This window comes from Acomys russatus, chromosome 12 (assembly GCF_903995435.1).
Source record: "Acomys russatus chromosome 12, mAcoRus1.1, whole genome shotgun sequence".
Classification (NCBI taxonomy): Eukaryota; Metazoa; Chordata; class Mammalia; order Rodentia; family Muridae; genus Acomys; species Acomys russatus.
Window position 1 is genome coordinate 44255585 of NC_067148.1, and position 23382 is coordinate 44278966.

Sequence of the window (23382 nt, forward strand, 5' to 3'; positions counted from 1 at the left end):
CTTTCCTTTTACAAATCGTTTTGTGTATGGATGATGTGTCTGCGTGCAGACACACACGGAGGTCAGAGGACAATCTTGGGTGTTCATCCTCATCTTCCACCTTGTTTGTGGCAGGGCCCTCTTTTTATCCACTACGTATGCTAGGCTGGCTGGTCTGTAAGATTCTGGGCATGCTCTTGTCTGTAATTCCCATCTTGATGTATGTACACACAGTACAATTACAGATGTGTGCTACTGCACCTGGCTTCATGTGATTTCTGAGGTTCTGAAATCATGTCAAGTTTGCTCAGCAAGAGTTTTATCCACTGAGCTATCTCTCTAGTCCCAGAAATGATTTTCAAGTGTTATAAAAATTAACAAAAAGAAAATGCCTACTAAACTAGCACTGGTTCAAACAGAAAGGACAAGTCTCATCTGTGCTGTAGTGCCAAGAAAGTAAGAACCGAGGGAGACAAGTTGAGAGCTGTTGAACACTTGATTAACACTCCCCAGATTTAGCCAGGCATGGTGGTGCACGCCTTCAATTCCAGCAGTCAGGAAGGCAGAGACAGGCAGATCACTGTGAGTTTGAGGCCAGCTTGGTCTACAAAGTGAGTCCAGAACAGCCAAGACTACTCAGAGAAACCCTCTCTTGAAAACAGAAACCAACCATTTGTAACAAAAAAGCACCCTCCAGGTTTAAAGTTCAAGTCTTTAAATGAGCTCGACACAGGCCTGGAAGATTATGCTAGGAACTTTACAAGAAAAATAAGGCTCTACCAAGAAACATATCCCATTACCAGGTCCTTCTGGATAGACAGAATCCGGCTTCGGGCAGCTTCACAGTTGGCTCGCTTGCCAGTGATGACAATGGTCTCAGAGTTGCTGTTCTCTGCAGGAAGGTCAATCTTGGTGTTGCTTTCTTCTCGAATCTAAGGGAGAGGTACATAAGATCAATAACTTTCCTATGGTAGACACAACAAGGCTGGGCAGGAAGGTCAGCCCCTCCTTGTAACCCATAAAGGCTTTAGGGTTGGGCAAGATGACTTGATCACCTTTTTAATGTTTGCGCCTCCTTTCCCAATGATATTCTTGTGAAACTGTTTGAAGATCGGTACAGAAATTGAATAGCTATTTTCCACCTTAAAGACAAGAGGATGGCACAATTAACTATTCATGTCAGAGAGTGCAATCTCCCTTTTACCCAGAAAGCTAGATGACCTCAAGCACCTACCACTGGCGAACACACTCACCCTGCCTCTCTCCCCACCTGCTTGACTCCCATCAGGGAGATGAGTTGACCACCATCTCATTAATTTGGCATATCAACTTATGCAAAGTCCCTTTCTAAAAAGTGGTAGCCCAAAGAATCTGGAGCTCTTCACGATACCCCAAACAAGCCTTTCCACACAGCCTCAAACAACAATGTGCTGAGGGAGGGGCTCAGAAATCGATGTCAAGGCTTGTAGCTGCTGGTACCCTACAAAGCCCCAGCATGCAGGAGCTTCATGGCAATAATTCTGTGGTGCCTCTCAGGAGAGGCAGAAACTACAAAGAAACCCCGGCCCCCCTGCCCTGTGACCATGAACACATGGTGATCTGTGTTTTTTCCATCAATTTCTTTTTTCACTTTCCAAACCGTTCATAGCTTTTTTCTTTCTTTTTTAAAAAAACAATAGTTTTTCGTTTTTGTTTTTTATTTTTCCTCTTTCTCTCTTTGAGTCAGATTCTTCCTGTAAGCCCAGGATGGCCTTGAATTCAGGTTCCTCCTGCGTCTGCAGGCCAGGGTTACAGACACGTGCAATTACACCTCCCTTCCCACTTCAATTTTTGAGGAAAACAGTCAATTTAATAAATTACTTTCTCTTCCTGCGTTCCCCCTCTTTCCTTACCAAATGAGGCAGGTTCTCTACCTCTGTATTTGAAGATCCTCTCAATAAAGGGAGTGGAAAACCAGAAGCTCCTACTTGAATTCTACCATGTACAAGTTCACAATTAGGACAGTGTAAACAAAACATCAAGGCACTGAGAGAGGTGCTATCACCTCTTTGTTCCAAGCCCCTGAGACAGTGGGTCATAGGTCACCCTTCGGGCAGAGCATCTATAGGTACTCTGAAGTCCTGTGGGAGTTCCTGCTCCCCAACCCCAGAGGGTGGATAAAGTCACCTACCAGGTCTGCAACCATCTTCTGCATGTACTTAGTACATTTTTCCACCTCATTCTTGGGGCCTCTGAGTTGCACAATATCACTTTTTTGTGCTGGGTCTGGAAAGTTGATGATAACCTAAAACACATCACCAGAAGACAGTGCACAATTATTCTAATACTGAACACTGGGGCAGCAAGATGGATCAGTGGGTATGGGAGGCTGATGCCCTGATTTGAGGACTCACACAGCAGAAGAGAACTCCTCACAGTTGTCCTGAGGCCACAATCCATATACCTGCTATGCTATGTGTGCCTATGAGCATGTGTGTTTTTTGCTTTTTTTGTTTTTGTTCAAGACAGGAGTTTTCTGTGTAGCCTGGCTATCCTGGACTGATTTGTAGACCAATCAGGCTGGCCTTGAACTCACAGAGATCTGCCTGCCTGTCTTCCTAGGTGCTGCCATTACAGGCCTATGCCACCTTGTCTGGTTCAAGTATGTATGTTTTTAAAAGTGAAATACTGAAAACTCCTTAAGTGAAGATTTTACATCCCTCTAAATTAGAGAATGCTTTTGGGGTTGGTCGTGTAGCTCAGAGGCAGGGCACTTACTGGCAAGGCCCTCGGGGGTTTGACTTCCAGGACCAAGAAAAACAAACAAATGGAAGGAAGGAAGAATGAAAGAAAGGACAGAAGGAAGGACGGAATGGGGAATGCTGGACAGATGGGGAATGCTGTACCTCCGGGAATTTGTCACGAATTTCTCGAATCCGTTCACCTTTCTGCCCAATGATTGTGCGATGAAATCTTTGCTCAATGATTAGATCCTTGGTACGCTCATTTTCCTAAAACAGAATTGAAGTGGATGACGCCATTCATCACAAGAAAGGCTACTATACTAACTTCCCCTCACCAGGCAACATGTGAGGTGGTGCTCAGCTAGTTCTCTGCAACAGCCTCTGCAACAACATGCCATTGGGAGTGCCTATTCCAGGAAACCTGCTAAACCTTGTTATGCTGTTTTGTACTGGTAGCGAGCTATTTTCCTGAACATAGTACGATAGAAGAATGGATTGCAGGTCTCCTCAGCCACTAAGCATAGGCACAGTAGAATTAACCACTCAAACGAGCAAGAAACACTTGTTTCCACCAAAACTACCAGGACTTCAACATCCTACACAGCAGGGAAACACTCCTTGAGTACAGTGATGGGCTTGGACATTCCCTACTTGGATAATTAGGAAAGAATGGCTCCTCAGAGGGCACTGAACCCACCCCAGCATCATGTCCTCTATTGTCCCCATTGAACTGTTAGAAGAAAGAACAATAGGCAGAGATGGGATCCAGAAGAACACCATTAGCCTATAAAACATTGTCAAGAATTCTGGTGGATCAGACAGCGATAGGCGGAAGATACTCCAGGGCATGGTACACAAGGCAAGAGGCCAATGATGATAACAGGAGTCCCTGGCCTGGGGACTAACTCAGGGACAGTGAGAGGACAGCTGAAGGCTGGACCTCACCTTGGATTACAGTGAAAACAAAAACAAAAGATAAAAAATCATTTCTTATAAAGTATTTCTTCTGGGGGCTAGAGAGATGGCTCAGTGGTTAAGAGCACTAACTGCTCTTCCAGAGGATCGTGGTTCAATTCCTGGCACCCACATGGCAGCTCACAACTGCCTATAACTCCAAGATCTGACACCAACAGACATACATGCAGGCAAAACCATCAATGCACATAAAAAAATAAATTAAAAAAAAAAATATATATATTTCTTCTGATGTGAGGTTCCTAGCATGGGAACAAGGGTAAGAATATGAACCGGGACTAATACAACTATCAGGTCCTAGTCAGCTTTTCTAAACTCCTTTTTTTTTTTTTTCACTTTAGCTGTCCTGGACTCACTTTGTAGACCAGGAAGGCCTAGAACTTACAGCGATCTGCCTGCCTCTGCCTCCAAGTGCTGGAATTAAAGGCAGGTGCCACCACACCCGGTTCATCCTTTCCTGGACTCTTAAAGGTGTCAGTGACTGTCACGTGGGCCAGTCAGGATCCCTGAAGCATGATGGCTGCATTTGACTAGAAGAGGAGTAAGGTTTGGCTCAGTGAAGCGTGAATCTCATTACCAGGCATCCCAGGCTCACAGGGAGTGAGACTGCTATGATTCTCAAGTCACTGGGGCCCTTTTAAATTCTAGAAACGATAGCTCATCTGAGAGGCTGCAGCCAGGGACAGGGGACCTCTGCTCTCTAGCACTTGGGAGGCAAGCACAACAAGACTTTCTGTTGATCTGGGGAGGACAGCAGAAGAAGCATGGCTCCAGGTGGTCAATTAGATGTGCTCTGGAGAATTCCATGTCTCAGCACCACACACTCCAACAGCATTCTCCCTCAGAAGCAGCCAACAGGCCCAAGCTGGTACCTCTTGGGCAGGGCCCGAGTGCTTGGCTTACCATGCGAGAAGCGAGCTCCAGCAGCTCCCGCTTGGCCTGCTGCACACCCTGTGGGTCTCCCTCAATTCGAATCAGGTTACTCTTTTCACTGTCAGGGGGGATGCGCACGGACACTTTGTACTGGTCTTTGATTCTGTTGACTTAGGACAAAAAGAAATACATCTTGAACAAAAAAGGAATGGTGGTCAACTAATGACTAACAGTCAAGAGGTGAGGGTCAAGCTTCAATACGCTAATCAGTCATTCCCATTAATCAAAACAAAACCATGCAGTGTCAAACAGTCAACCTGGCTGTGCTCTTCACCAGACTGCCCAGTTTCTAGGGCATTGGTCTTCCAGCTATGACTGCCTTGAGAGCTTCAAATGAGTGGTGACTAGTGTCCATCAGTACAAAACATCGCTGGTCTTGCGTATACGGATGGCCCCAGAATATCTAACATATACCAGATACTACTAATATGCAAGTAAATTTGGAAACTATAATTCAGATAGTAAATTACATGCATTAAATAAGGACATGGCCACCCCATGGATGTGATTCACCCTGATAAATCCAGGGTCAATAGCCCTGGCTGGCTTTCAACTTAAAGATCTGCCTGCCTCTGCCTCCTGAGTGGTGGTGTGCACCACCACACTAGGGCCATTTAAAGTGCTTTGGGAGGCCCCATGCTCAAGGGATCATGGCTTTGGGAGTAGTAATACTAGAAGACTGCTGCTGTTCAGTAACTAAAGGGTTTAAGTGCTAACCCAGACTGAATGCTGCAACGCCTTCTGCAAAATCTCCTCCCATCACTTTCTCTGGACATAAGATGATGACCTCATTCTAGACCTGCCCACTGTACAGTCAGGAAAAGTGAAGCCCAAGCTAGGCTCCACAGGCCAGGCGGTGGTGCACACGCCTTTAATCCCAGCATTTAGGACAGGAGACAGAGGCAGGCAGATCTCTCTGAGTTCGAGGCCAGCCTGGTCTACAGGTTGATTCCAGGAGAGCTAGGGCTATACATAGGGAGTAACCAAACCAACCAACCAAACAAAACAAATAAAACTAACCTCCCTTCTCCCCCCAAAAAGATGGGCTTCATAAACAGAAGAAGTAATCTAGTAGGGACAGATGCAAAAGTAAGAGGTAGGGGTGGATTGGGGGAATAAGCAGATTTCAGATTAGGGAAGAAAAGGAGGGTTTGTAACTGGTAGAACAGTTCTTTGGCCATGCTACAGTTCTATGATTCCTAGTGAGCAGAAATTATTTTCAGAATTGTATGACAGTTCTTCTGTATCTATTAAGTAAACTCTACAGGTAACTAAAACAAAAAGCAAAACCATAACAGCAAGTTCATGGGATGTATACACAAGAGTCAAGCTGCATGTGAAGTAAGTGCCAACTGAGGTCACTCTGAGAGGACATTACCACCATCATGAAAATGGTACAGAATATAACTACTACCACAGGGAATGGATCATTCACAGCAAACTGTGGAGCCAACAGGATTACACTTACAAGCAACAAAAACAAAATAGATGGGCTCAGGTCATTAGAAAATGCAAGTGTGTCCATACGAGTATAGCCATACAGGAGAGGGGATTAAAAAAGGACCTCAGTGGTAACATACACTGTGACCCCAGCTCTCAGGACCCCGAGACAGGAAGATCACCAACTCAACTATCTGGAGGCGCCTGGCTTTAATTTCCAGCACTCTATATTGGGGTAGGGGGATGGTTGGTTCAGTTTAACATATTACTGAAGTCAGTGCATTTTTGTGCTGTTCCTACAATCTAAACTAACAAATTAAAGTTGAGCTTGAGACAGTACATGACTATTCACTTAACAGCATTCCTCTCTGAGTTGATGACCGAGCACAAGCCTGGAAGTTACTGTAAGAGTCCCACAAATACTGATGGGCTAAGCACAGCAGGAGGGATGAAAGTAAAGAGAATTTTCAGCTAGGGGTGGCTGATTGCCAAAAGGGGAAAGGAAGGTGGAGGAAGCAACATAAATTTCTGTAGCAGCAAGACCTTGCCTGGCCTATCTACCCAGCATTCTGGAGTCTGAAGCAGGACAATCATGCAGGTCCTCAGAGAGGCCTTTCTTCTCAGGCTTAGGGGACTGGGCCCTGCCACCATCCGCCAGCCTTACTCACTGTTAGCTCCACTCTTTCCAATGAGGTGTCTGTGGAACTTATGGTCGATGTTGATCTCTACATAGTCCATCCGATTAATCTACAAGGGAAGCACAAAGGCAATCGATGAATGCTTCTGGCTCCAAGATACACTCAGTCATTTAGAAATCCACAAGACAGGGTTTCTCCATGTAGCCATGGCTATCCTCGAACTTGCTCTGTAGACCAGGCTGGCCTCAAACTCCGAGATCCACCTGCCCTACCTTCCAAGTGCTGGGATTTAAGGTGTGCACCACACACCGAGTAGAACTTGCCCTTTCTATCTCAACAACCAGGAATTGCTGCAAGATTGTCCCTGTCACCCTCCAAAGTCTCAACCTCAAAATGGTTTCCTTTTCCCAGAACTCTGGGACTTCAGGCATCTGTTTCACAAACTATTGCACACTGAACAAGGCTACTCTTCTGTGTCCACGACCACCCACCTAAGTCCCAAATGACAAGCATTCTACCTCTCTCTACCCTATCGGAGCCTCCCCTTAACCAGTAAATGTACCGCTTACAGGGGCACTTACCAGGTCTTTGACCATTCCTTCAATCTGTTCTTGGGCTACATTCACATCTTCAGTGGGGCCCTCCAGGGTGATCTTGTCCTCACCTTCTGTGAACTCGATGTGAACCTACCAGACCAAAACGAGGGAAGGAATGGCGAAGGCCAAATAACACAGCTGCTATGTAACTGTACAGGTAGTGAGGGTCTCATCCACCACCAACAACACAAAGAGCTGAAAGGAAGGGTTGAAGGATGGCACTAAATATCATGGTCTGATGCCTAATACACCTTTTTGCTGAGACTAGGAGCTAGGAAGTTCTTCACACTGTGCTTCCCTTTGATGTGTACAGACATCACCACTTTTCATGTTCTCAGGCACTGATTTCCCTTTTGTAAGGTGGACTTCACTTTGATTGTATAAAGAGTAAAGACAGATGACAAAGACAATGTGTTTTCTTTCTTTTTTTCCCATTTTTTGTGTGCAAATCCATGTGTGTATCATCTGAGGTAGATGTCAAGATAATTTGTTTGCTTTATTCAAGAGGCAGGATCTCCCAATCAAACCCAGAGCTTGCTCTGAGGATCCTGTTTCTACCTTCTGAGATTAGAATTATAGCAATGCTGCCATGACCACATGGTATAGATACGAGTTCTAAGGATCCAAAGTCTAGTCTTCATACTTTCTCAGCAAATACTTTAGTGGCTAAGCTATTTACTCAGCCTAAGGACAAAAATTTAAGAACAAAGTGATAGAGGAAAACTCACTGTTCACATGAGCAGGCCAGTGTCTTGCTTATGCTGTTAGAAAGTTGCAAAGGGAGAGCAGTTTGCCTACATCTAAGTAAATCATCGGTAATTCTAAGGCTAGAAAGACTACAATGACAAGCTAGACTACACTAATATCAACAAAATAGGAGTGAGAGTGGGCTCTGCTTCCTCCTAGTAAGGACAACACAGATATGAGAAGATTGATTACAAACCCTTTAGTCCCTTTCCCAGTTGCTCTTCAAATTATTATGAAGCCATTATACTTTACTAAGTTTATTTATTTATTTATTACATATACAGTGCTCTGCCTGCAGGCCAGAGGAGGGCATCAGATCACATTATAGAAGGTTGTGAGCCACAATGTGGTTGCTGAGAACTGAATTCAGGACTTCTGGAAGAGCAGTCAGTGCTCTTAACTGCTGAGCCATTTCTCCAGCCCATTAAATTCATTGTTAAGACATATATTTAACCTGTTAATGAAAGCCTTCTCTAGTTATAAAGACCAACAAACAAACAAACAAACAAACAAACAAAAAAAAAACCAACAAAAAAACAAAAAAATAAATGGTGCATATGCTTAAAATTTATGTGCTTCTATGGTTATTAGGGTGGCTGGGACTTGATAGGGTTTCATAGTCTTCAAAGCATCCATACAACAAATAGCAAAACCAAAACCATGTCAGGCAATCTTAAAATACCAGATTGAAAACAGTTCCCTACCTTTGGCATTTGCTGAGTGATTTTGGCCAGGTTCTGCCCTTTCTTACCAATGATGAAACGGTGAAGCCAAGAAGGGGCAGAGACTGAGGAGACTGTAAAACTGTTGGCCTAAGGAAAAAACAGGGAACAGACTTGAAGGTTTGTAGAGTTCAAGTTTTTGAGAAAACAAAGGTCAAACCAGGTGTGATGGTACATTCCTTTAACCCCAGCACCAACAATGCTGAGGCATGGTGAGCTCTTAAGAGTCTGAGGACAACCTGGTCTAACATATAGAGCCAGATCTTATTTATTACATCAAAAGTCAGACTGCTCATATTTGTAAGTGTAAGCCGGGCGCAGTGGCACACGCCTTTAATCCCAGCACTCGGGAGGCAGAGGCATGAGGATCACTGTGAGTTCGAGGCCAGGCTGGTCTACAAAGTGAGTCCAGGATGGCCAAGGCTATACAGAGAAACTCTGTCTCAAAAAACAAAAAACAAAACAAAAAGTAAGTGTATAGAGGTGCGGCTGGGGACACAGCTCAGCCAATAGAGCATGTGCTGTGCAAGCTCAGGGAGTGGAGTTTGATCCGCACAGATGGATGTGCTAATGCATGTTTGTAATTTCATGACTGGAGAGACGGAAGTAATGAGACTGTGTCTCAAAAACACAGTGTGGTCAGGGTCTCCTGAATGGCGCCCAAGGTTGTCTTCTGGATTCTACATATACCAACATACATGCAATAGCACACACCACCACCCCCATGCTTGCACATAAACATACACAATTGGGTATACCAACAAGGAGCTAGTCCACAATACGCCCCCAGAAATTATCAGAGCACACTTTAATCTTAGAGAAAGCTACCTTGGCATAGACTTCAGTCAACGCCTGTCCCAACTTTTCAGGCTCGCCTCGAAGTATCACAGTCTCAGATATGCTGTCTGAGGGTGGAATCTCAACAGACACTCCAGTTCTTTCCAGGATCTCTTGCAGTGAGTTGCCCTTTGGCCCGATCACGTACTTGTGCTGAGATTTCTTCACTTCCACTGCAATGGTCGTAGTCTTCTTCTTCTAAGGAAGAGAAGCATAAGGCAGTCAGCAGGGAAGATGTGGGGCATGGGCAGTGTGGGCAGAACATCTAAAACAAGTCCCAGAAGGATCCAGATGTGGGTCTCCCACAGTGGAGTGAAAGTGGCCTCCCACCAACCTCCCCAGAAATTCTACTCCGGTCACTGCCTGCAGGTTTCAAAGTCTGAATAAGCTTTTTTTTTTTTTTTTTTAAATCACCTCTATAAAGTATGTGCCAACTCTATGGCAGTAACTTACCAGTGAGGTCACAGACCCGAAAAAGGACACACACATTAAAATACAAAAACAAAGAGGACACCACCCTACAATGCACCCAGTAAGCCAGAGGGAAATGTGGCTACCAAGCACTGAACAGATACTGTACCTTTTCCTCATAAATCTTCTTAATACGAGCTACAGCCTGAGCCAGCTGCTCCTTCTCTCCAGTGAAGACGATTTCTGTCCGGTTAACGCTGGGTGGAGGGATGTTGATTCGCGTCCCTGTCTCCTGCATGATCTCACCCACAAGTCTATTGTAGGGCCCAGCGATGAAGGGGTGGAAGGCCTTCTCCACCTCTAGCCTCTCTACAGCACGCTTGTCCTGGAAGGGACAGAACGAACTGATGAGAATCCCTCGGAAGAGACAGGCTTTGCCAGGCACAGCCAAGGCCTGATACACACGGTGCCTCTAGGTAGCTTTGAAAGTGGCAGCTCACTAGGAGCAAGCCAGTGCTGGGCAAGGGGCAGAGTGCAGGGACAGAAGCCACTCAGAGGCCTCACCTGCTCAGCAGAGATGAGGAGGACCTCATGGCGAGCTTTCTCAATGCCTTCTTTGGTGCCAGTGATTTTGATCTGATTACTGGGGTCATCTGGGCGTGGGATCTGGATTTTGGTTGCCGTTTTTAGTTCTAGGTCTTGCAGTTTCTCTCCATTTTTGCCAATAACAAAGCGGTGGTGCTCTTTAGGAATGGCAACAGTTGCTGAGGCCTGTAACCAGAGTCCAACCAAAAACCCCATTCATGGTTCTGATACAGTAACACTGTTCTATAGTATTCTCTAGCTAGAATGATCACCAGGGCTCAAACACCACACCATGGCCACAGGAGCCTCCCTGGCCCTCACTAGGGCCATTTCAAGTGTACCTGTACTACTGCTCAGACTTCTCCATTATAGGAAAAAAAAAATCTGACTGCATAGAGAAATTACTAGTTCATTAAAATCATTTATAACAAGAAGGAAAAATACTCTAGAAATCAGCAACCTTCACTTTAACAACTGCGAGTCAGAAGGTATAACGCTAGGGTGTAGATTAGTGGTGGTATAGGGCTTGACAGGTATGTATAGTCCCTGGCTTTGATCCTCACCAGGGAAGCGAGAAATGTACATTACAAGCTAACATCATTACATACAAACTACGAAAGAAGGCTTAAATCACAAATATATCAATTCTTGTAATTAATTTTTTTTTTACTGGAGTCCCCACCCCCTCCCCCTGTTCTCGAAACAGAGTTTTTCTGTGTACCCCCGGACTCACTTTGTAGACCAGGCTGGCTTCGAACTCACAGAGATACACCTGCCTCTGCCTCCCAAGTGCTGGGATTAAAGGCGTGAGAATAAAGTTGATTATAAAACTTCCATGGGCTTGGCACTGGGAGGTGAAGACAGGATCCTAGAGTTTGCTGGCAATCAGTCTAGACAATCAGTGAAATGCTAGGTGTAGTGAGATATCCCATTTCAAAAAGAGATGAAAGAATTTTGAAAAACTGAAAATAAACTCAAACAAGTGGTAGGAAAACCCAGAAAAGAAAATTATATTTTAAAATACCGCCTTTTCCCCCCCCCATTTTAAGCAAAAATAGCTTGAACTCATGATATCGCTTTCTCAAAAATGTCTTTTTGTCAGCCCTGCCCTCTGAGAAGATTCAGGAACCTGACCACTCTATGTAGCAACTGCAGCGAACCTGGCACTTCTCCACTGCATCCGCACTCTCCAAAACCCAAGGGAAACATCCCAAGTCCTTGGAAGCCTACAGCTAAGATTAACCTGAGATAGGTTTCTACATTAAAAGTTAAGAAATTCAGATTACTGGGTGGCACAGAAAGCTGCCTGCCAGGAGCATCCGTGAGGGGCTCCTCCAGCCAATGATGAGGGAGGCAGCTTCTGTATCAATGAGTCCAAGCTCACAATGTCACCACCACCAGCAACTCCTTTGTACCTGAAAAATTCTTATATTCCAGGTATACAAGTAAAATATTTAAGATAATAAATTTATTCTTTGGCATACATATAAGTTCGTATTTATTAATAACAAAATCAAATCTACATAATAAGGAGATGGATATGCATTTATTTTTTACATAGAAAATTAATTGTGGTTGGAAATTTGATACGATAGGACACACAGCATCTTTTTAAAAATTAAACTCAATTCAACCTCTCAAATATTCCTATACAATACAATCCAAAGATAAACTGAAGTTTGACAGTTATCTTGTTGGCCAGCTGTTGTGGCACATGCCTTTAATCCCAGCACTCAGGAGGCAGAGGCAGGCAGATCTTTGAGTTTGAGGCCAGCCTAGTATACAAAGAGAGTTCCAGGACAGCCAAGGCTATTACACAGAGAATACTCTGTCTTGAAAAACAACCAAAATGGGGGGGGGGGGGGGGACGGACAAACAAAACCCACCCCCAAAATAACACATACACATAAAAAACAAAAAACAAAAACAGCAAAAGACAATTACCCACTGAAGAGTGACTGCAGAAAAATAGTAAAAGGGAAAATGATTTACTTATTTATTCTAGGAAGCAATCTAAGGACTTGTACATGTTAAAAAGCACTTTATCAGCCCAGGGATGGCGGTGCACACACTATTAATCCTAGCACTTGGGAGGCAGAGGCAGTTGGATCTTTGTGAGTTTGAGGTCAGCCTGGTCCCCAGAGTGAGCTCCAGGACAGCCAGGGATACACAATAAGACTTTGTCTCAAAAACAACCCCCCAAATACAAGAAATAAAGTAACCAAGCACCAAATACCAGTCCATAAGAAACCATGAAGGAAAGCAGAGCACTGTTAAGGAGTCATGTGATGCCACAATCAAATGAACATTGATTTAAACAAACCAACTTGAAAGTCATCTGAGACAGAAGACTAAACAAAGTAAACAGATGTTTCAGAGCCAGTATAATACCAGTCACATGCTACCCCATCACAAGCAACAATTTTACCTTTGTGAAATTTAATTGTGTAATTCTACCTTAACAACTTGTGTGGTTGTCAGTGGCAGAGCAGGAGCATATGCCCCTCCCCCAGCTTGTCTAAAGGCCCAGCAGCAAGTCAGAGTAGGCCCTACCTCTGAACAAACCCACACAGCATAGTAGCTGTCATGTGACACTTTAGTAAGATTTTTCTGCCTTTTTCTTGGCCTTTAGGAGAAATGCACTGCAGATTTGCTTTTATTCTAATGGTCATCAGACTGTTACGAAAGGAGAAAAATAAATCTAATCTTTTACTTCCCAAGTATGAGGCCTGGAAACTGATGATATACTGCCTAGCAAGCTCATTGGTTTTTTTTAAGTTCTCAAACTCTGAAACTCTTAAATTTCAGGACATTTAATTCAATGGCTGATCTGATAGGTACCATGGTTCTATCACTGATTGGGGGTGGGAGGTGTTTCACTAAAAATCACAAAGGGCTCTAAACTTTCCTGTTCTAACTACAAACTCCTGAGCTAGAAAGAATACAGAAAAGCTCTGGCCTACACCAGAACCAGCCAAGTAATAGTCATTTGGGACGCCAGGCCTAGGGATACCCACCTGGGTCTGTAGTCTAGCAACAATGTCTTTCCGGGCTTTCATGACCGCATCTAGCTTCCCTGAGACCATGATGGAGAGGCCTTGGTCTTTGGCCAGAGAGAGCTCTAGGTGAGCACCAGTCCTCTGCATGATCTCAAGGCAGATTTTTGCTTGTTCACCTTCGCCAAATTGGTTCATGTCCTTATATTTTCTCTCCTCCAGGGGTACATGAAACACCTGTTCAGAAAAGACCAAAGACAAAGTTAAACTTTCAAAGAAGAGAAGAAAGAATGACTATATACAAAAAGTACTTATTAATCAGCCATTCACTAAGCAGCACCCTAGGACAAGGCAGTTAGGTAAATAAGAGAAATCACCCAAGTCAGGAGTGGCCGCCATTGTGGTGCAGAGAACTATGCCCATGACACAAACGGAAGAACATCAGAAACAAGAGCCTGTGAAGGATTTAAAGGGAAGTGAGTGACTAGATGAAAAAAAAAAACACTAAGGGTACAATGGAGAGACCTTTCTGAAGAGACAAAGCAACATCCATGATAGGAAACAGCAGAAGCAGCAGGCAGAAGAGCAGACCAGGAGGCAACATCCAGAGCTCTAAGCATAACAAATGCTGCTTATAATCAGGAACTTTGTAGGAAAGCAGGGGAGGAAGCAAGAGGGATCCCTTACCCCATTGAGGTCTGAACCATTCAAGAGATCCATTTAGCAAGAGCTATGATAGCACAAGGCCACAAACAAATCAAGATGTAGTTGCTTATGTACCCAAAGGCAAAGAGTTATGGTTACATTGGTGGGAATTCTGTCACTAGGCATCAGTTCTAATATCCAGAGCCAGTGAAATCAAAGGAAACCAGGAAGTAGCTGCTTACAGACAGACTAGCTTTTTCTTTTTTTAAAAAACAGGGTCTCACTCTGTTGCTCTGGCTGGCTTCTGACTCGGGAGATCAGCCTGTATCTGGCACTTGGTGCTGAAATTAAAGATGAGGGCCACCAAGCCCAGCAACAGACTAGTTCTTGACCATCATATGGATATGAAAGGCAGACTTGGGAAACAGGGACTACACTGAACCCATGAATCTGACAGATATGGCCTATCTCAAACTGTGTGCCATCCCAGCGTGCTTGGAAGGCAGGGTGGGATGACCAAGGCAAAAGGTGTGCTCTACAGAGAAGGAAGGAGAGCTGTTTAATCATTTAGACACCCCTGCCCCCTTAACATACACCAAGTGCTCTCATCATCGCATAGTCAAAAACATTCTATCAAGTCCTACTACTTGATAGAACAGATAACACAAAAAGAAATGGTGTTTCTACCTGAGTGATGACAGAGGCCTTGATGGGCCGGATCTTGTTACTCCAGGCTCCAGCAGGTTCTTGGGTACTTTCCAAGCAAGCTGCTTTCTCAGGAAGTGGAGGGAAGGCATCCTTGTAGGTTGGAGGGTCACTTTCCTCTTCGGAATTTAAAGTGGCAACTAGACCAGAGAACACAGAGTAGGAGGAAAATACTACAATTCAACATTATATGAGCAAAAACAGTTGGAAGGGGTTTTAGCAGGAACCCTCCACTAAAACAATGCTACTATCACACTCCTCGTTCACAGCTCTGGGAAGGCCCTCAGGTAGCCATGAGGCCCAGCACCCTGAGTGTGTCAATTGGATGGGGCTCGAGTATCCCAATCCCAGGAATGAACATTTTTTGCCCTCTACGTGGCCTACTATGAAAAGTCAAGACAGTATAAGCTTCATTTTAGCACTGAGATGTATAAAATCCTTGAAGGCAAGCTTATGACAGATTTTTCGGCCCTCATATTTTCTAACAGCACAAAAGCACATCGTGACTATAAATGTTTGGCCCTGCGTAGAAGTATGACCACTGCTTTTAAGAATGTTCAGGTGTCATTTGCAATGTACGATAGTTAAATTAACTCACACAGAACTGTCTCTGATGTCCTCTCAAGCCAAGACTTGGAGAAATCAGGGCCTGACTATTAGTCATGCTCATGGCCCATGAGGCTCACGTTGTTCATACTTTTGTCTGGTTAACCACAATCTCCGCAAAATCAAGTGTATGACTCTTTAGACAATTCCAAGTCCCTAAGGCTGAACAGTATCTACCAGTAGCAGGAGCCAATAAAAACACAATGGAACATGTAAACATAGAGGGAGGAGATGACCTTTGGAATTAGACAGGCCTGTAGCCCAGGCTCCTGCTTCTTAGCCTGATGGTGCTGGTATGAGCGTGATCTCTTGCAGTTCCACTTTCCCTCTTAAGAAAGGAGACCCTACAGATAGCTGCATTTAGGCCCCAGATATTGAGACCCAGACAACCAGTAGTCTTAGGAATGACCAACAGTGATCACTAGGAATGAGTGGGTCAAGTGTGGTTAAGAAATGAATTTTTTAAAGTGTAATTAATTAAAAAAAAAATTTTTTTTTTCAGAGACAGGGTTTCTCTGTGTAGCCTTAGCGGTCCTGGACCCGCTTTATAGACCAGGCTAACCTTGAACTCACAGAGATCCCCCTGTCTCTGCCTCCCTGAGTACTAGGAGCAAATTCATTTAAGAACTAATATTCAATTCCATTATGGGAAAACTTCTTAGAGGAGTCAGTTCTTTCATTCAACTGTGTAGATGCTGGGATCAAATCCAGGTCATCAGGCTTGGCAGTCGGCATCATTACCTACCGAGCTGTCTTGTCAGCTCAGATCAAAGACTTTTGTATATAAACAGTATTCAAATCAAAATGCCCTGTACTTATAAATATATACTAAAATTTAAAGAAAAATAACAAAAATAGCCAGACTTAAGATTTTTTAAATTGAGATACCGCAATAAAAATATTTTACATACATTGGGGTAAATATATTAATTGTACATGCCTATAATCCCAGAAGCAGAAGGATGAAGAGTTTGAGGTCAGCCTGGTCTAAGCAGCAAAACTTTTGTCTGAAAATATTTCGGGAAAAATTTTTTCACCCCATCTCTTTTATTTAACCTGGGCCAGCATTCTATTCTACCGGACAGTGCTGGTCTTGATCTGGGCCAGTGGCCTTCAAGAGCAAAGAAGTCAGACCTCACCTTCATCCTCAAAGAGCCCCAGCAATGTTTGGGATGCTTCATAGCCAGTGTTTTTGTACCTCATAACTGGAACAGCAATTGTGACAAGGATCCCATTAATAGCCACTTGCTAAGTTAACTGGATTTCCAGGAAACTGCCCACATCTACACTTACTGTTTCTGGAGTCACTCCTCAAGCCTGTCCAGTCTCACTCACAACCAACCAGTGCAGATTAGCACAGAAGCCCAGTCTCAGAAGTTAACAAGGATTTGTAAAGAGGTCTGTTACCTTTGATCTGTTGTGGAACCAGTCCACTTCGATGTTCAGCAAAACTCTCTTGGGTCAAAACTGCAACAGAGCTCATGGTTGATCTCACGTCCACACACAATCCTAGTAAGACACTGTATCAAGAGACAGGTAATCAGAGAAGAGACTAACTCACAGTGGTTTATAGGACTGTTATTTTAATTGCTTCAGTCAGGGTTTTTTGTTTTGTTTTGTTTTTCCAGACAGGGTTTCTCTATGTAAGAGCCTTGGCTGTGCCAGACTCGCTTTGTAGACCAGGCTGGCCTCAAACTCAAGAGATCCACCACCACACCCTGCTCAGTCACTATTTATTTCCTCACAAGGTTGGATGTAAACTATTCTTCAAGCTTTCAACTGAAGGGTGAACATGGAAAATGAAAATAAAGTAGAGTCCTAGCCCACTTGATTAACTGTTTTCTCAGAACTGTGTGGCATACAGTAGACAAGATTTGGCTAAGCGACCTAGTGCTAGGTCTGTGCCACCTAATCACTATAGGAGTCATAGAGAGATGGCTTCAGTAATAACTTCTTACCCTCCCCCACGACCACGGGCATCCGGGACTAACGGAGCCTGGCACCAGTCAATTCCAGAATCACTCTAATAGCTATCTCAATTTTATTTTTAGTTGTTCAAGATATGCCTCCTGATGCTTATAAAAAGTATAAAAATGACAACTACTACAACAAGGATGTACAAGGTGCTTATCCAGAGGCCAAAAGAACCATTTCGAACGTTTTTGAACACCTCACGAATGAGGGAGCTGTGGACCTCACAGCACTACATTGGGACAGTGTAACAGGTCCAAATACTGTGCTAAATGCTTCAACTTGCTGTCTTCTGACACTCTTGCCCAGGTGTGGGAGGAGATTCACTCTCCAGAGGAAACTGGGTCAAGGCACAAAATTCCTTACTCTAGGACAGCTATGGTTATTGGCTCTGAAGGTCTCTTTATTTGGAAAGGCTGGTGCAATTCAGTGTTCTTAGACACAGGGTTGGCTTCTCTGCTTTTCTGTAATTCTTAAGAGGCTTCAGAGAACCAGTGTGAGGAAGAAGCTATTTTCTTTATACTATTATGCACCAGTTGTCTTACATGTTCCACATCTTGGCAAAATGCAAGTACTTTAATATACTAAGCATCTGAGTGTGGTGGCATACACCGCTGACTCCAGCATTCAGGAGGCAGATGCAGGTGGATCTCTGTGGCTAGCCTCAGAATGAGTTCCAGAACAGCCAGGGCTTTGTAGAGAAACCTTGTATCAAAAATAAAACACAAAAAACAAAAACCAAACCAACCAAACAAAAAAACCCCCAAATCTTAGTTCATTATAGTAAAGTAAGACCTCTTCCCAAGTTTAGAAAATTTAACTCAGCATTCCTAAAGCATATTAAGACCCAAATCCTGAAAAAACATAATTGACTTGTAAGAAGAATTAGAAACAGACACAAGGCAGAGGCCACAGCTGAAGAGCAGACAAAGAAAGCCAGGGAAATGCCTCTCATGGCACAAAAGACGAAACCTAACGAAAAGAGATACAGGCTAGAACTAACTCAACACATCTTGCGTTCCAGGCACATCAAGTCTTCAGGAAGGGCATTCAAACTTACCAGCGAAATGGTCGGTAGCCAGAAAGTCCGTCCCGAGGTTGCCTCTGTCAGCCTGCCAGCTTTTACTGGTATACGGTAGGAAGAGAGCGAGAAAACAAACAAAACATAAAGGTTACTTATCCATGCTTTATAACTTAGATCCTTTATTCTCAAGAAAGAAAGGGCTGAATGCTTTTTTCTTTTAAAAAATTATTTATTTACTCACTTTACACCTTTTTTTTTAAAGGGCTGAATATTCTTTAGATTTGACTTCCTGTAATAACAACAGGCAAATTTCTTGGGAAAGAACAGCACAAAGGCTCTAGTCTTAGGCATTAACTTTGAACAAGACACATTACTGCAAAACTCAGTCATCTCAAACTTAGATGATTTTAGAAGTGATGTGTACAATGGATCCTTGTGAGTTCTGCAGGCTGGCTCTGCTGTAAAGCTAACTGTGGCATATATAGCAGGATGAAGATTTCATGTTGACGCTTACAGGATGACCAAGGTTTCCTCGACTCTTTAAAGAATTCTTGGAGCCAGGCATGGTGGTGCAGGTCTTTGAACCCAACACTTGGGAGGCAAAGGCAGGTAGATCTCAGTGAGTTCCAGGCCAGCCAGGGTTCAAAGTGGAGACCTGTCTCAAAAACAACAACAAAATTAAAAAAGAATGCTTAGTAACTCACAGTTCCTTTATTCTTGCTGCTGTCCTGTAAAAGTCCTTCAGTCCTTTCTAATGCACAGAGACTTAAAAATCAGGCCATAAAATTGCAAGAGTCAGAGGCCACCTGAGGAGGCAAAAAAAATAAAAACAAAACAAAAAAAAATACCTACTCTATAAAGGCGTCCTTTTTTTAGTTTTGAGACAAGGTCTCTATGTAGATCACGAGGCCTTGAACTCAGAAACCTACCTGCTTCTGCCTGAGTTTCGGGATTAAAGGTGTGCACCACCATGCCAAACTCTGCTATCGCTTCTTAAACCCAGAAGCTCATCCCACTTTGCCAAGCCAGGTTCAACCACATGACCTCAACTATATGTCTTTGTCTCTGTGCTGCCATGACCAGTGTCACTGCTTTTTCCAGCTCAAGGTCAAGTCTTGAGTACAGAGTAATAGCTAACAAGCCTACACAATATACTGCCTTGAAAAGACACAGGGCTCTGTAAAGGGTATCTCTTTTAGGCACTCTCCTACAACTAGACATCCCTTTCCAGGAGAAGCTACTGAAAGTATCTCATGTCTGTGTCTACTGTCATTGCCTAAGAAGAAATGAGCACAGCTTCCAAAACTCCTGATAAGTACAAATATCCTCTGGCAGCCAGGGAGAGCAGAGTGGACCTCTAGAAGACTCACTGGGGCCTAGCAAAGTTTGTCAGAGCTTGGGGCAAACAGACCACAATTAGAGACACACTGAATAGAGGGTTCAGGTATTGTCTGGTAAGGTTTGTTTGTTTGTTTTTCGAGACAGGGCTTCTCTGTGTAATAGCCCTGGCTGTCCTGGAATTTTCTTTCTAGACCAGGCAGGCCTTAAACTCAGAGATCCATCTGCCTCTGCCTTCTGAGTGCTAGGATTAAAGGCATGGGCTACCACGCCCAGCTAAGGTTTGTTTTTGTTTTTAAATGACTTAAAACTCTGTCAAATACTCAATTTAAACCACATACCTGATGCTCATATGTAAATACAGAGCTCATCTCCACTGGAGACTCTGTAGTAAGTAGCTTTATCAGAGGCTTTCTATGTCCTCTATAATGCCCTGCTCAAGCATCCACCTGCATCTGGTTTAACACAGCAGAAGCCATGCAATGTTCCTTCCACCTTTACACCCACCTGCACCCACTGCTTCCCGTTTTACCTCTACTGACAATACTCAGAGGCCTAACATGCTGCACCTGGATGCTCACCTTGCAGAGCAACCACCACAGCTGAGCATGCACCCTCTGTCCTGAATGCACACTGGCTAAACTCTCAGAATAGGCCAGAAGCCCAAGATTTGGTATCTCAGATTTTTGCTAGATTGAATCACACAGAAGTTACTGAATATTACTCTAATCTGACTTTCAAATACCACCAGAGAAAAGAGTGCACAGCATGCCTGGGAGTCCAGTTCCCCTGCTTCCCTGTAAAGGCTGTTAAGTTACAATTTTTTCCTTTATTTTTTCCTTTTCTGGTCTCTATGTGTCTCCAGTGGGTACAGCCCCTAAGCTTGGACATTACAAACTGCTTCCTAGAGCACATTAAATGAACGTGGCAGAAAAAGGTCAGCTAACACAGAACTAGAACTAAAGCAAGAGAGGTAGAAGCCAGGGAGCGAATGGGACTTGTGCAAAAAGAGACCAGTGAAGCTGTGGTACCTCGAAACCTGTTGTCAATGCAGAAAACAGAAAAAGCTGTATGTGAAGAATTCTACTTTTTTGCTTCTGAACAAGGAAGTATTTAAATTGATTGCCCTGTGCAAACTGTGCCAACTACTTATGTAAGGGGCAATAGTATGCAACTCCAGAAAGAATGTATCTACCTCAGCTAGAGGGATTTAAGTTCTTTACACTGTGGGCCAGTCTGCATGGACAGCACCGAAAACCTCCAGCTGAGATTCAGGCTTCTCTTGCAAAGTTGAAAATGTTTACTTTTATGTCCTCAGATTTCTTGCAAAGGTATCCCCCACTCGCCAATACTCAAGAGTACAGGCTTCAAAATTAAAAACAAAGCCTAGGTATACTGAGATCACAAACTAAGTCGGTGACCACCAAGGCCGGCCTAGTGCTTTACCCAGCTCTGGAAGTCAAGAGACCCAGCCTGGGAGGAACTTTCGCAGATGCCACCTCAGCACGGCCCTCCCACCGGCCAAGAGCGCCCGCGGGCGGGGACAGGCTTAAAGGGACAGTATCCTGTTCGGCTTCCCTGCCTTTCATCCAAATTCGGTATTTTTCCGTAATGTATTTTTCACCCATGGACCCTGGGGCGCATCCAAGTAGCACTTGGGCCGGGAGTCCTCCCGTGACCACGTAGCTAGACGCCGCAGGTGAAGGTGCTGCGAGGCACCGTGCAGGACCTAAGGGCCCCGGGTGAAGATCCCAGCCTGCGCGAACTACGGCACTACTGACCTAGGTCGGGTCCACGGCAGGGCCGAGCTGGGGGGAAGGGGTGCGGGGGAGGGGCCGGCTCCAGTGACCACGTCACCAACCTGGCCAGGTCGCTCCCCTCCCCCACCGCGGCGGCCCGCCCGGTGAGCTAGTAGTCCAGGCGGCCCCGGCCCGCAAGCCGACCGGCGGCGCGTGGCGGACTTGGGAAAGTTTCTGCGCTCCAGAGCGGCCATGCGTAGAGTGACACGTAGCGGCCCCCGCCCGTCGCGGTAGCGGGAGACTAGGCACTAGAACAGCCGGGGAGCTGGGAAACCGACCCCGGAGGCGCCCAGCCGTGAGCCCCCCGCCGCCCCGCCTCCGGCACCCCCGCCCACCAGCTCGCCCGATCCTCACTAGTGAGTGTGACGCCCGAGAGTCTGTCCGTCTGCCGCCGCGCGGGAGAAGCCGGGACGCTCCGAGGCGCGGCGCCCGGGCCGCCGCTGCTATATAGGGCGGCGGCTCCAATCCCGCCGAGACACGTCAGACCGGCCGCCCGCCCCGCCCGCTGCGGGGTCCCCAGAGCGCCGGCAGCCGACCAACTCCTTAAGAGTTCTGCGGCCTGACAGGGGCCAAGGAGTTGGGAAGTTAATTACCTATGGAGAACAGACAGGCCCCAGAGCCAAGGGTGCAAGAGCAGAGACCCCCAGAAACTGTCACCAAAAGAGAAAAAGAAAGCCAGGAGAACCATTTTACAATGCCCTAGAGTACTCCCTGGTGGAGCACATCTCATTCTCTGGGGGTTCTGTTCCTCCAGCTCCCACCTCCACTACAAATCCCTGCTCCATTCCTCAAGGACCAACATAACAAACTCCAAAACTGTAAAGCCCTCTTCACAGTATTATTCAGGGTTCCGCCTGTACAGATCAGCCTGCAGTGCGTTGCTCCCTCTCCCACACCGAGTTGGATAGCAGAACCTCTGCTCTCAGGGTGCTTCCTCCTTTGAGAAGCGGGTTAGTTTCTGCCTTGTTGTGTTTAGTGACAACTACTTTAATAATTTGTAGTCATGTATCATTTTGGACCTCTACTGAGGTGACATAAACACACTTCTGAACAACACAAAGTAAACTGGTCAGTGAGATCCATATCAGCACAGGATGCGACCACAAGATGGGTGTTACTAAAGGCTAGTAACCACAGGAGAGGGCACAACCAGGTCTCCTCCTGCCCCTTCCGCCCTTGACAAAGTTCCACGGTGTAGAACTAGTTTCTTTTGTCTCAGCTTCCCTCTATAGTGCTTGGATTACAGGTGTGAGCCACCAGGTCTGGATATATGCCTTCCCACGTGCACCTTTAGTGGGGCACTGATATGTGACAAAAGGTAGAAGAAGGCCTCCTGTAGTTTTCAGCCTAAGGCCCATAAGGATTTGCAGCAGTGGACAAAATAAGCAGTCAGACCTGACACATGCTTAGAAGGTAACAGCACCGTGATGGGCATTATGAAAAGCCCAGCAGTTCTTGGCTGAGGGAATGGGAAGAGCTGCCCTAGTGGAAACTGCAGGCTAACTAACTCAATAGGAAACTATATGCAAGCTGAGTGTCAAGAGTCCAGAAGCCCAGGAGCCAGTAATACAGCAAGCAGGAACATCACAGCCCTTCATAAAGCACTGAAGGCAGAGAATGTACACTGCTTGGAAGACCCAAGGGCATCTCCAAGCTGCCAGCATAGCTACTGAGTGATACAGCTTCCTAAAGCCTCTGTAGGCACCAAGGTG

General features: G+C 45.0%; 1 protein-coding gene across 4 annotated transcripts in view; it reads right to left on the bottom strand.

Moving 5' to 3' along the window:
• Hdlbp (high density lipoprotein binding protein) overlaps positions 1–23382 on the bottom strand; it is a 63018-nt gene that overhangs the window by 13853 nt on the left and 25783 nt on the right. For 3 of the 4 annotated variants that reach the window (XM_051154382.1, XM_051154383.1, XM_051154384.1), the window contains exons 2-16: positions 18570–18634; positions 16946–17058; positions 14915–15072; positions 13604–13819; positions 10566–10772; positions 10171–10386; positions 9582–9788; positions 8736–8843; positions 7270–7374; positions 6719–6797; positions 4581–4720; positions 2865–2969; positions 2150–2263; positions 1035–1121; positions 780–911 (exon numbers count right to left, since the gene is read on the bottom strand). In XM_051154382.1, the coding sequence (XP_051010339.1) occupies positions 780–911; positions 1035–1121; positions 2150–2263; positions 2865–2969; positions 4581–4720; positions 6719–6797; positions 7270–7374; positions 8736–8843; positions 9582–9788; positions 10171–10386; positions 10566–10772; positions 13604–13819; positions 14915–15072; positions 16946–17021 (1950 nt within the window). In that variant the 5' untranslated portion in view covers positions 17022–17058; positions 18570–18634. Of the gene's footprint in view, positions 1–779; positions 912–1034; positions 1122–2149; positions 2264–2864; positions 2970–4580; positions 4721–6718; positions 6798–7269; positions 7375–8735; positions 8844–9581; positions 9789–10170; positions 10387–10565; positions 10773–13603; positions 13820–14914; positions 15073–16945; positions 17059–18569; positions 18635–22024; positions 22156–23382 lie in introns of those variants that run through there. The other variant, XM_051154381.1, reaches the window with a different exon arrangement.